We start from the raw sequence: 12,349 nt of genomic DNA on the forward strand, positions 1-12,349 counted from the left end.
ACACTGTAAGTAATCTAATCTAATAACTGATTTACACCTTTTCCAAGGAATCTTTTCCATCTAGATTGGGTCTCAGAGGTCCAAGCATTGAGGGGAAACTCTCTCAGTTATTCTTTCCTTAGTAAGTGCCTCAAGATTCTCATGGCTGACATTAGGGCTTACCCTGAGGCAGACAGACAGACTTCAAAAGGGATATAAATAAAGAAGATCAGTTTAATGGTGCTCATTTTTTCTGATTTCTAATTGACTTGAGAACCAGCTTGTAATTATGCTCTCTAAATCATATATATTTCATGGTATAATGTTCCTTATAAAATCAAGTGTTCCCACACACAAACCTATAGGAGCTCCCCTAGACTGTCAAAATGTTGTTGGATGGTAATAAGTAGAGCATCTGTTTACAGTGACAGTGAAGCAAAATATTCAAAATCTATAGATTGATCTGATTTCCAGTTTGCTAGGAGTCACGAATGGTATTTATTGATATTGCTATAATCTCTACATCCAATCTCTCTCAGAGTTAAGGCTTATTTCTGTATCTCTCTACCTCAAGCTACCTTCCATTTTCCAACCCTTCAAAATCTCTTCACTCCTTTCATTCTGGTCTCTAGAGCAAACTGAATTTACATTAGTGGTTGCACTTTCAGTTGTTTTGAGCCCTTAACTCTGAAAATCCCCCCCTCCCCCCACTAAATCTCTCTAGCCCCATTACCATAATCCTTGCAACCAATCTTCACCCAAGCTATAGATCACTTGTCTATGTCTTTTTGTGGCACAATACCTTTATTTTTCTGTGTTCATGCTTCTGTGAAATTATTTAGGGATGTTTTACTGGGTTAAAAGTGCTACATGAATTTTAAATTATCACCTGTCCTCTGCAAAAGAAGACTGTTCTGTTCATCTGGGGGATGTTACTGGGTATGGAAGGTTAAAGTTACAAAGAAAGGCTGGGACCTTTTTTGACTGGAGCGTAGGAGGATGAGGGGTGACCTTATAGAGCTGTGTGACATCTTGAGGGGTGTAGATTGGGTTAATGGTAGGTTATCTTTTCCCTAGTGAGGGGTGGGGGTGGGAGCTTTGAAGATTAGGGGGCACATTATAAGGTGAGAGAACAGAGATTGGAAAAAGGAGGGGCAATTCTTACATTTTTACATAGGGAGTCATTAGTGTGTGGAATGAACTTCCTGAGAAAGTGGGCACAGTTACAAGATTTAAAAGACTTGGGTAAGTACGTGAATATGAAATGTTTGGAGGAATATGGCCAGGAGCAGGCAGGTGGTACTAGCTTAGTTTGGGATTATGTTTGCCATGGTTTAGTTGGTCTGTTTTCATGCTGTACAATTTATGAGTGTGTATGGATGTACGCTAATTCACTCATGTAATATTAGGAGCACAGTGAATGGGTTTTGTTTTTGCCTTATTTTACACAAACTCAAGAAATTTGTCCCTTTTGCAGAAGAACATGATCAATGTATGAGGATTTGATCCCACTGCATTGAGCAGATGACCAACAGGGTGTGCTATGGGCTCAGTTCTGCACCTACTCGAAAAGTTCTGCTCTCGAGAGAACGCGTCTGAGGGGAAACACCCTTTTGAAATTTAAATTTTGCGTGCGGCCAGATTTTTCTTTCCTTGGGGGATCTCTTGACTTAGGTCTCCCTCTCCCCACCCATGTTTTGGAAACAATGACGTTGTCCAATCAACTGCACTTATTCAGAAAGTTTGAGGAGTTGATGTCAGCTCCGGGGACTGAGTGTAAGGCGAGACACAGCAGGGAGTTTGTGGGCTTTCGGAGTTCTGTCAGTTTCAGGTGAGAGTTCTGTCAGTTTCAGGTGCATTCCGGAAGGAGATCGCCACTCGCCTCTCACTATCTGCTGGGTGCAAGCATGGGTTCCAGCGGTGGATCAGAGCTACTTCTGCCTCTCAGCGAGAGACTCCGTTTACCCATAGAACAGGTAACGATTTCATACATTTCTGGGTGAACAAAAAAGAAAGGGATTGCTCTGGTTTGAAACATTTTATCTAAATGGAAATTTTGCTCGTGCTTTAGTATGGAACTCGGGGCCAGCCTTGACTTAATAGTATTCCACCACCCACCATCCACCTCTCCCTCCTCCCCACTCCTCACATCAAACTCCCATCCAGACACTCACGCATAACATCAAGACTGATGCTTCAGTGCCTTACTGAGGAGGTGTTGTCTTTCAGATAAGATAAACAGAGCCCTTGTCTGCTTTTATCAAGTAGCTGAAGGAACTCACGGGAACATTTCAAAGAATAGCAGTGGGGTTTCCTCTGGTGTTCTGCCCAGTGTTCATCCCTGAACCGTAACTAAAATGCAGATTATTCAGTCAACATCTCATGACTACTGAAAATCAAGACACTACGGATGCTGGAAATGAAATAAAAATGTCATTCGACTATTTTCTGCTCTTATCTCATCTCTATTTACACGAACTTGCTATTTCTAGACAGGAGCTCGGGGTTGATATTTCAGTTCTGTTCTGAGGAAGTACTTGCATGGTAGAAAGTGCCTTTTTCAGACAAGATGTTAACCCAACGCCCATCTTTTGGCATTATTTCACTAGTTGTCTTAAGCCTGAACTGAACTTGTCTCTTAAACAGCACCATCAAAGTATTTGCAATTTGTGTGATCTTGCTGGCCCAGTTTGGCTGCTGTTCCTTGTCCACAGGAAAACAGTGACTGCATTTTATAAGTAATTCATTGGCTGTGCTAGGTTTTAACATGCAGCAAAGATTCTATATAAATGCTATTGTTAATGTTCTGTCCAATCATTTGAAGTATTTTTGCCTTATATAGTGCAAGAGATAAGTTAAATGTTACTTTGTGTTCAATAATCTATAACAACCCAGTTGTATGATTAGGTAACTAATTGGCAGTCTATCCCAACTATCAAAAGTTTTTTTCCTCCTTTGAAACATTGGAAGTATTCCAAATATTAAACTAGCCAGTTCAAATACTAGTTAATATTTTAATAATTGCTTTTTCCTTTTTAATAAAATAAACTTTTGAAATTCAATACAGAATGTTATTAGTGTAGTAGCTTTTGCTAAGGAAGGGTTAGTGCTTGACAGACTATGTCCTGGTGAATGTGCATGCCAAAAGTTAATTTTAAATGTTCCTGATTTGTATTTTTTAATTGTTATTTTCATTTTATACAAATATCTCAATTCTTTTGCTAATCTGACAAAGATTAGTCCCTTTTGGGCCACTTCAGTTAAAAAAAAACTATTGATTCAAATAACTCATGAGTTCAAAGTTAGAGGGGAAAGGTTTAGGAGAAATGTATGAGGAAAGTTTTTTATGCAGAGGGTGGTAGGTGTTTGGAATGTGTTGCCAATGGAGGTGGTAGAGGCGGGAATGATTGCGTCATTTAAGATATATTAGACAGATATAAAATGGACAGGGAGCAAAGGGATATAGATCTTGAGAAAATAGGCGACAGGTTTAGATAGAGGATCTAGATCAGTGCGGGCTTGGAGGGCCGAAGGGCCTGTTCCTGCGCTGTAATGTTCTTTGGTCTTTGTTCTTTTAAAGCCTATTCAATCACTACAAAGAATACGCTTGATTTTTTGGAGTGAGCTCATTGAGACCAGATTGAAGTCCAGTGTATACCCTGTAACTGCGCCCAATAAAAGTTTGGAGTCACAAATTACATTCAATATATTGAAGTGGTGTACTTATGCCTTAACCTAGAGTGGTGTTACTGCCTTGATATGTGCTTTGGAATGTTCTACACATTAAGTTTCCTCCCAGTATCTAACCTATCAAGACCCCTCAAGAACCTTATATATTTCAATTAAATCACTTCTTATTGTTCTAAACTCTAGCAAATATAGGCTTAGAATATTCAATGACTTCTGATAGGACAATCTCCATATCCCAGGAATCGGTTTAGTGAATCTATGTCACATTCCATCATAGGCACGTATACCCTTCCTTAGATATGAAGGCCAAAACTGTACAGTACTCCATGGTGTTACCAATGTAACATAGCAATGATTCAAGGCACCTTCAATAACTTCAGGATTTCCTATGTCATTTTACACCCTATGAAATATCATCAATCATTATAATGGTTGAAACCATTTAGCCCAATTTTGAGAATGCAATAATGGTGAAGTCAAAGGTTTTAAAGGTGCTGGTTAAGGGATAAATGTCGGCCACGATAATGGGGAGAGTACTGCTGATCTTTGCACTAGGGAATGGCATCTCTTCTGTCCACACAAGAGGACTGTCAGACCTCAGATTAGCATTGGAACTTGGAACCCTAACAGTATAGCAGCCCCTTAGTACTGCACTAGGAGGATCAGACTATGTGCTTAAACCTCTGGATTGAGACCTGTACCCATGATCTTCTAGCTGTGAAGCTAGGGTGTATCCATTGATCGATGGCTGACATAGAGACTCCAGTTGGCTTAAGTGCTCCAGTGCCGGTCGGGGTGGATTGATTAAATGACAGTCCATAATCTTTATAATTACCTGTTTTGATGACATTGGATGTGCACCTCAAATCAAATGGTGTTCCAGCTCTCTCAGCTTATGTTAAGGTTACTCACTTGAACGAGATATGGAAGGGCAGCTGACATTACCAAAAATGAAGTCCAGCAGAACATCTTTTAGGAGAAGGAAGCTAAAACAAAATCTCAGTTACTCTGAGTCAGAGTGGAGAGAGAATGATTTGCTGCTTTGCTTCAATTTCCTGCTTTAATGAGAGGCACTCCTGAAGGTTTTCTTACAATGTGATTTTCCTCCAATTGCGCCACCCTAGCACAATTTCTACTGGTTATTCAACATGTTTATTCTCACATTGACCCTCCTTCCCCCACCTCAGGTAAAGTGAGCACAGTCTTCTGTTACTTGGTTGCATGATTTTTGACTTAAAATTTTGAAATCTGTGAAAATTTGCAATAAATGGAAGAAAAAGTTAAAGGAAAATGGAAAGAACATATTCCGTCAGGTGTTGCACTCTGCAATTTTAGTGAAGATCATGAAACCAGGGATTATTTTCTGGGGACTGTGGGCCAACCTGGTGAGCCCCTGGTCTGCTTGGTTGTAAGGAAGAGTTGATTGAAGCAAATCTTTCTCCAGTAGTCAGTCAAGAATGGCCTCTAAGTAGGTTTATTTTCGCTGCCGACGATGCTTGTGGCTGAGGGATGGAGTTAGAAATGTCGCTTCAGAAGCAGAAGCAGGAGAAGGTTGTGCAGTCCTTTGGGCCTGGTCTGCTCTTCTATAAGATCATAACAAATCTTTCACTTTAGTTACATCTTTTTGCGTTATCCCTATATGGCTTAATTCCCTAAGTGTCTAAAGGTCTTCTGCTGTCTATTTGGAGTAACTCTTGGCCGTCCTGATGGTGAATTCCAAAACCTCTCTGCTCTTTCCATGAAGACATTTATTCTCTCTCAATCATAGATTCGTAGAGTCATAGAGCTATACCACATGGAAACAGACCCTTCGATCCAACTGCTCCATGCTGACCAGATATCTTAAATAAATCTAGTCCCATTTGCCAGCACTTAGCTCATCTCTCTCTAAATCCTTCCTATTCATACACACATCCAGGCACTTTTTAAATGTTGTAATTGTATCAGCCTCCACCACTTCCTATGGCAGCTCATTCCATACATACACCACCCTCTGCGTGAAAAAAATGCTTCTTACATCCCTTTGTATCTTGCCTCCTCACCTTTGCCCTCCAGTTTTGGACCATCCCCACCACCCTGGGGAAAAGACCTTGTCTAGTCACCCTATCTATGCCCCTCATGATTTTATCAACCTCTATAAGGTCACTCCTCAGCCTTCAAAATTCCAGGGAAAATAGCCCCAGCCTATTCAACTCCTCCCTATAGCTCAAACACTCTGACCCTGGCAACATTCTTGTGAATCTTTTTTGAACCCTTTCACATCATCCTTCCTATAGCAGGGATACCAGAATTGCACACAATATTCCAAAAGTGGCCTAATCAATGTCCTACACAGGCTCAATGCACTGGCCAACACAGGCAAGCATACCAAACACCTTCACTGTCTTCCTGGGACTCCACTTTCAAGGAACTATGAACCTGCACTCCAAGGTCGCTTTGGTCAGCAACACTCCCCAGGACCTTACCGTGAAACATATTTGTCCTGCCCTGATTTGCCTCTCCAAAATGCAGCACCTCACATTTATCTAAGTTAAACTCCATCTGCCACTCCTCGGTCCATTGGCTCATCTGATCAGAGCTTGCAATGTGATGCACTTGCATGTACAGGAAGCTGCATACACTAAAAGACAGGGCCTGTTTTTTGCAAACAGAAAGACACATGTGCCCACTTCAGTTCATTTGTAAGGACAATGCTCTAACCAATCAAAGCAACCTGCCTGGTTTAAAACTTTAACAAAAACTAACAGTCAGACAACTGTCAGTCATCATTAACCGATGCTCTCTCCGTGGCAATGCCACTACAAATCAAATTCCACTTACCCACCAATCAACACTCACCTTTTTTACAACATGAATGTTGTCTTGGTTTTGCTTTGATATTTCTACAAGTTGCCTTGATCGGAGCAAGACAAAAAGCCTTGACAACACGTACCTTTTTTTTGTTGCAATGAGCTCTTAATTTATATTCTTTCGTCTATCTGTTACCAATCTTCAAATTATTCCTTTATTTGTGGTACGTGGGCATCACTGGCTGGCCAGCGTTTATTGCCTGATCCTAGTTGTCCTTGAGAAGGTGGTGGTGAGCTGCCTTCTTGAACTGCTGCAGACCACCTGCTGTGGATTGACCCACATTGCTGTTAGGGAGGGAATTCCAGGAGTTTGACCCAGCTACAGTGAAGGAACGATGATATATTTCCAAGTCAGGATGGTGAGTGGCTTAGAGGGGAATTTGAAGGTGGTGGCGTTCCCATATATCTGCTGCTCTTGTTCTTCTAGATGGAAGTGGTTGTGGGTTTGGAAGTGTTGACTAAGGAACATTGATGAATTTCTGCAATGCATCTTGTAGAAAGTACACACTGCTGCTGCCTCTGAGCATCACTTGTGGAGGAAGAGAATGCTTGTGGATGTGATGCCAATCAAGCAGCCTGCTTTGTCACGGATGGTTACATGTTTCTTGAGTGTTGTTGGGGCTGCACTCATCCAGGCAAGTGGGCAGTATTCCAGCACACTCCTGACTTGTGCCTTGTAGATGGTGAACAGGCTTTGGGTAGTCTGGAGGTGAGTTACTTGTTGATGTATTCCTAGCCTCTGATCTGCTCTTGTAGCCACTGTGTTTATGTGATGTGTCCAGTTGAGTTTCCTCAGAATATTGATAGTGGGGGATTCAGCAATGGTTAACACCATTGAATGTCAAGGGCAGTGGTTAGATTGTTTGTTTCTTCTGGCTTTTGTGTGGCACACGTTATTTGCCACTTGTCAGACCAAACCTGGATATTGTCCACATCTTGTTGCATTTGGGTATAGACTGTTTCAGTATCTGAGGAGTCGCAAATGATGCTGAATGTTGTGCAATTGTCGGCAAACATCCCCATTTCTGACCTTACGATGGAAGAAAGGTCATTGAAGGATGGTTGAGCCATGGACACTACCCTGGGGAACTCCTGCAGAGATGTCCTGGAGCTGAGATGACTGACCTCCAACAGCCACAACCATCTTCCTATGTGTCAAGTATCACTCCAACCAGCAGACATCTTCCCCCCTCCGATTCCAATTTTGTAAGGGCTCCTTGATGCCACATTCGGTCGATTGCACCCTTGATGTTAAGAGCTCTCGATCTCACCTCATCTCTGGATTTCAGCTCTTTTATCCATGTTTGAACCAAGGCTGTAATGAGGTCCAGAGCTGAATGGTCCTGGCAGAACCCAAACTGGGCATTACTGAGCAGGTTATTGCCAAGCAGGTGCTGCTTGATAGCACTGTTAATGACACCTTCCATCACTTTACTAGTGATCCAGAGTAGACTGATGTGACAGTAATTGGGTGGGTTGGATTTGTCCTGCTTTTTGTATGTAGAGGACATACTTGGGCAATTTTCGTCAGTGTCAGATAGATGCCAGTGTTGTAACTGTACTGGAACAGCTTGGCTAGGGGAATAGTAAGTTCTGGAGGACAAGTCTTTAGTGCTATTGCCAGAATGTTGTCAGGGTCCATAGCCTTTACAATATCCAGTGCCTCGAGTTGTTTCTTGATATCACATGGAGTGAATCGAATTGGCTGAAGACTAGTGCCTGTAATGTTGGAGACCACTGGAAGAGGCCGAGGATTGCTGCAAATGCTTCAGCCTTATCTTTTGCACTGATATGCTGGGCCCTTCCATCAATGAGGCTGGGAATAATTGTGGACCTTCGTCCTCCAGTGAATTGTTTAATCATCCACGACCATTCATGACTGGATGTAGCAGGATTGCAGAGCTTGAATCTGATCCATCTGTGGGATTGCTTAGCTCTGTCTGTCACTTGCTGCTTCTGCTGTTTGGCATGCAAGTAGTTCTGTTTGGCAGCTTCACCAGGTTGACACCTCGCCTTCAGGTATGCCTGGTGTTGCTCCTGGCATGCCCTCCTACACTCTCCATTGAATGAAGGTTGATTCCCTGGTTTGATGGTAATGGTTAAGTGGTGATATGCTGGGCCATGAGGTTACAGATTGAGCTGGAGGACAATTCTGCTGCTGATGGCTCCCCACAGCTCCTCATTGATGCCCAGTCTGGAGTTGCTAGATCTGTTTGAAGTCTGTCCCATTTAGCACAGTGATAGTGCCAAACAACACAATGGAAGTTATTCTCAGTGTGAAGGTGGGACTTCATCTCCACAAAGACTGTGTCATGGTTGCTCTTACCGATACTGTCATGGACAGATGCATCTGCAATTGGCAGGTTGGTAAGGATGAGGTCAAGTATGTTTTTCCCTCTTGTTGATTCCCTCACCACCTGCCACAGACCCAGTCTAGCAGCTATGTCCTTTAGGACCTGATCAGTTCAATCTGTAGTGTTGCTGGTGAGCCACTCTTGGCAGTGAACATTGAAATCCCCCATCCAGAGTACATTTTGTGCCCTTGTCATCATCAGTGCTTTCTCTAAGTGTTGTTCAACATGGAGGAGTACTGATTCATCAGCAAAGGGAGGACGGTAAGTGGTAATCAGCAGGAGGTTTCATTGCTCATGCTTAAACTGAAGCCATGAGACTTCATGGGGTCTGGAGTCAATGTTGAGTACTCCCAGGGCAACTCCCCCCGACCATGCTACAATCCCTGCTTGGTCTGTCATCACGGTGGGACCTTGTCTGTAAGGTATAATTCCATGGAAATGACTATGTCCGGCTGCTGCTTGCATTGCCTGTAAGACAGCTTTTCCAATTTTGGGACAGGCCCCCAGATATTAGTAAGGAGGACTTTGCAGGGTCGACAGGGCTGTTTCTGCTGTTGTCTATTCTGGTGCCCAGGTTGATGCCAAGTGATCTGTCTGGTTTCATATCTTTGAGACTTTGTAGCAATTGGTACAAATGAGTGGCTTGCTAGAGCATTTCAGAGGATAGTTGAGAGTCAACCGTATTGCTGTCACTCTGGATTCATATGTAGGCCAGGGCAGGTGAGGCTGGCAGATTTACTTCACTGAAGGACATTAGTAAACCTGATTGGTTTTCCTGATGATCAATGATGATTTCATGCTCATCAGTAGATTCTTAATTCCAGATTTGTTTTCAATTGAAATCAAATTCCACTAACTGCCTTTGCGGGATTCGAACCCAAGTCTCCAGAACATTACCTGGGTCTCTGGATTAATAGATCAGTGATAATATCACTAGGCCATTACCTTTCCAACTATGCTAATTTATTACTCTTATCTCAAGGGCTGTAATGTTGTGTAATAACCTCTCGAGTAGTACCTTACAGAACTCTTTTTGAAAATCGAGTATGCTATATCAGTTGGTTCCCTTGCTCTCCTCTGCTAGTTACAACCTCAAACGTTCTTAACAGATGATTTACCTTTCATAAATCCATGTTTACTCAGATCAATTATATTATGACTTTTTAAGTGTCCAATTATCATATCCCTAGGAATGGATAAAACAATTTCTCTATGGCTGACTTTGGACAAATTGGCCTGTAACTCTCTTTGCTTACTATTTCCTTTCTTGAATAGCAAGGTTACACTTGTTATTTTGCAATCCACCGGACATTATATGTTCAATGGAGTTCTTGATCATCAAAACCAATGCATACACTATATCTACACCTAAAGATATAGGCCATTAGGGCCAGGAGATTTGTTGACTTTTCCTTAATCACTTCTCCATTGATGTTTCTTTAATAATAGATATTTTAAAATTCTTCAATCTCTTTATACCTTTGGTTCCCCACTATTTCCAGAGTGTTATGCCTTCTAGAATGACAGACTCCTTTCATCCAGCCCAGTGTCTGTGTTGAATCTTTGAAAGTGTTGTCCAATTTAGACCCATGCCCCAGCTTTCTTCCCAGAACCCCGTAACTTGGTTCTGTTCTAAAGCATACTCACTTTGCCTTTTGAAAGTGCAAATGAAATTTGATTCCATCACGCTTTTAATTATTGCATTCTGGATCAAAACTGTTTTTTGTTTGAATGGAATATGTCTTCTCATTTCCTCTCTAGCATTGTTGCTAAGTAGATGATGTCTATCACCTTCAATTACCACCCTCCCCCCTTGCCTGAAGATACACTTTCTCCCTATTTGCTTTATTAAACACCTCATAATTTGAATCTTTCTTTTCAGTCCCTTCTTTTTCACTTTTACGGTGCTAAGGAAAGAAAATAAAGATTGAGAAGGATCAAGATCAATTGTTTCTTTTTGTGTTCTTATTTTACTTCGGGGCGCTGTTGTGATGTCAACAGACTTCACACACCTAAGTTAGGCTATTTGGAATTCAAAGCACAATCAGAATGAGGGAAATTGTATAGTTTGTGTATGTACTTCATCAGTTACTTAATGAGGGTTTTGAATGTGAGCGGTTTTAGAATATCATGTTAGCCTTGGCAGACACTTTGGTTTATTCTGGAATTATACAACACCCACATCCCATCAAGAAATGAAATAAAAGTCAATCACTATTCATTAGAATGAAGGAAAAATTAGAAATAGGTTTTAATTGTGTCAAATGGTGAAATATGGAGAAAGAGCAACAGAGAATAGGGCAGAAAATGGAAGACATCAAATGACAAAAATGTTGACAATATAGAGGGAAAGGAAGTGGTAATGAAACAAATCAAGAAAGAAGAAATGTTCAGTGTAGTTGTGAATATCAGAACAGAGAACATCCTTGATTATCCAGACGAGCCAGGCGTGGAGTGTTTTGTTCAGATAACTGATTGTTTGGATAACTGTTAACGTTTTCACGGGACCTTGAGATCTTGTTCGTACAATTCAAAATTCGGATAATTGATGTTCCCATAACCGAGGTTGTTCTGTAGTGAACAGCAAAATAATCAACAGTCCAACAGCTAAACCAGGATTGAGACTGAAGCATGGAAAGAAGGACATAGAAAGTGGGCAGAGTTTACTGTCAGTAAAGTAGTCCAGAAAATGAAAGAGTTGCATCAGACTCAAAACTTTTAACTCTGTTTTTCTCTCTCCACAGAGGTTACCTGACCTGCTGAGTTTTTCCAGTATTTTCTGTTTTTATTTTAGATTACCAGCATCCACAGTGTTTTGCTTTTATTTGAAGTCGCTTGGGTTTGGGTTGAGCTTGATTGAACACTGCATTCTGGGGTGACAGTGAGGTCACTGTGAGAGCCAGGTACTCTGCTCTATGGAATACAACCCCAGCCTATCTAGTCTCTCTTCAGAGCTGAATTGTCCCAATCTAGTCAACATCCCAGTGAAATCTCTTCAGCGCCCTCTCTCTAATGCTATCACATCCAAAAGCGTTGTGATCAGAACTGCTGTGGCTTAATGACCACAAGTTAAATGAAGAACATGTAAATTGTTGTTTCTCCTGGAAGGCATGTCTGGGTCCTCAGGTGGTGAGGTCAGAGGAGGTGAAAGAACAAGCGTTACAAGTTGCATCATAAGAAATTGTGATGAAGATGGGGCAGTGTGTGGGGAAATGTAACACGGGAAAAATACCGTAGATACTGGAAATCTGCAGTAAATACTCTTTAGGTTAGGCAGTATCTGGGGAGATAAACAGAATGTTTGAGGTTGAAAATCCTTCATCAGAGCACATTGACATCTCTCACCAAATACTGCCTGACCCACTGAATATAATCAGCATATTTTGTTTTTAAGGTGATAACTGTGGTTAAGCTCGTGGACATATCTTGCATATTTGCTGATAAGTATTCCCAGGTTTGGAGACAAAGAAATTGAGG

General features: G+C 41.6%; 1 protein-coding gene across 5 annotated transcripts in view; it reads left to right on the forward strand.

Annotated features, from left to right (window-relative positions):
- The window catches only part of LOC132830004 (lysophospholipid acyltransferase 2-like), a 93,929-nt gene that overhangs the window by 20,140 nt on the left and 61,440 nt on the right, over positions 1-12,349 (forward strand). For 2 of the 5 annotated variants that reach the window (XM_060847461.1, XM_060847463.1), the window contains exon 1: positions 1,605-1,955. In XM_060847461.1, coding sequence (XP_060703444.1) covers positions 1,887-1,955 — 69 coding nt within the window. In that variant the 5' untranslated portion in view covers positions 1,605-1,886. Of the gene's footprint in view, positions 1-1,604; positions 1,956-12,349 lie in introns of those variants that run through there. The other 3 variants (XM_060847462.1, XM_060847464.1, XM_060847465.1) reach the window with 3 other exon arrangements.

This window comes from Hemiscyllium ocellatum, chromosome 30 (assembly GCF_020745735.1).
Source record: "Hemiscyllium ocellatum isolate sHemOce1 chromosome 30, sHemOce1.pat.X.cur, whole genome shotgun sequence".
NCBI lineage: Eukaryota > Metazoa > Chordata > Chondrichthyes > Orectolobiformes > Hemiscylliidae > Hemiscyllium > Hemiscyllium ocellatum.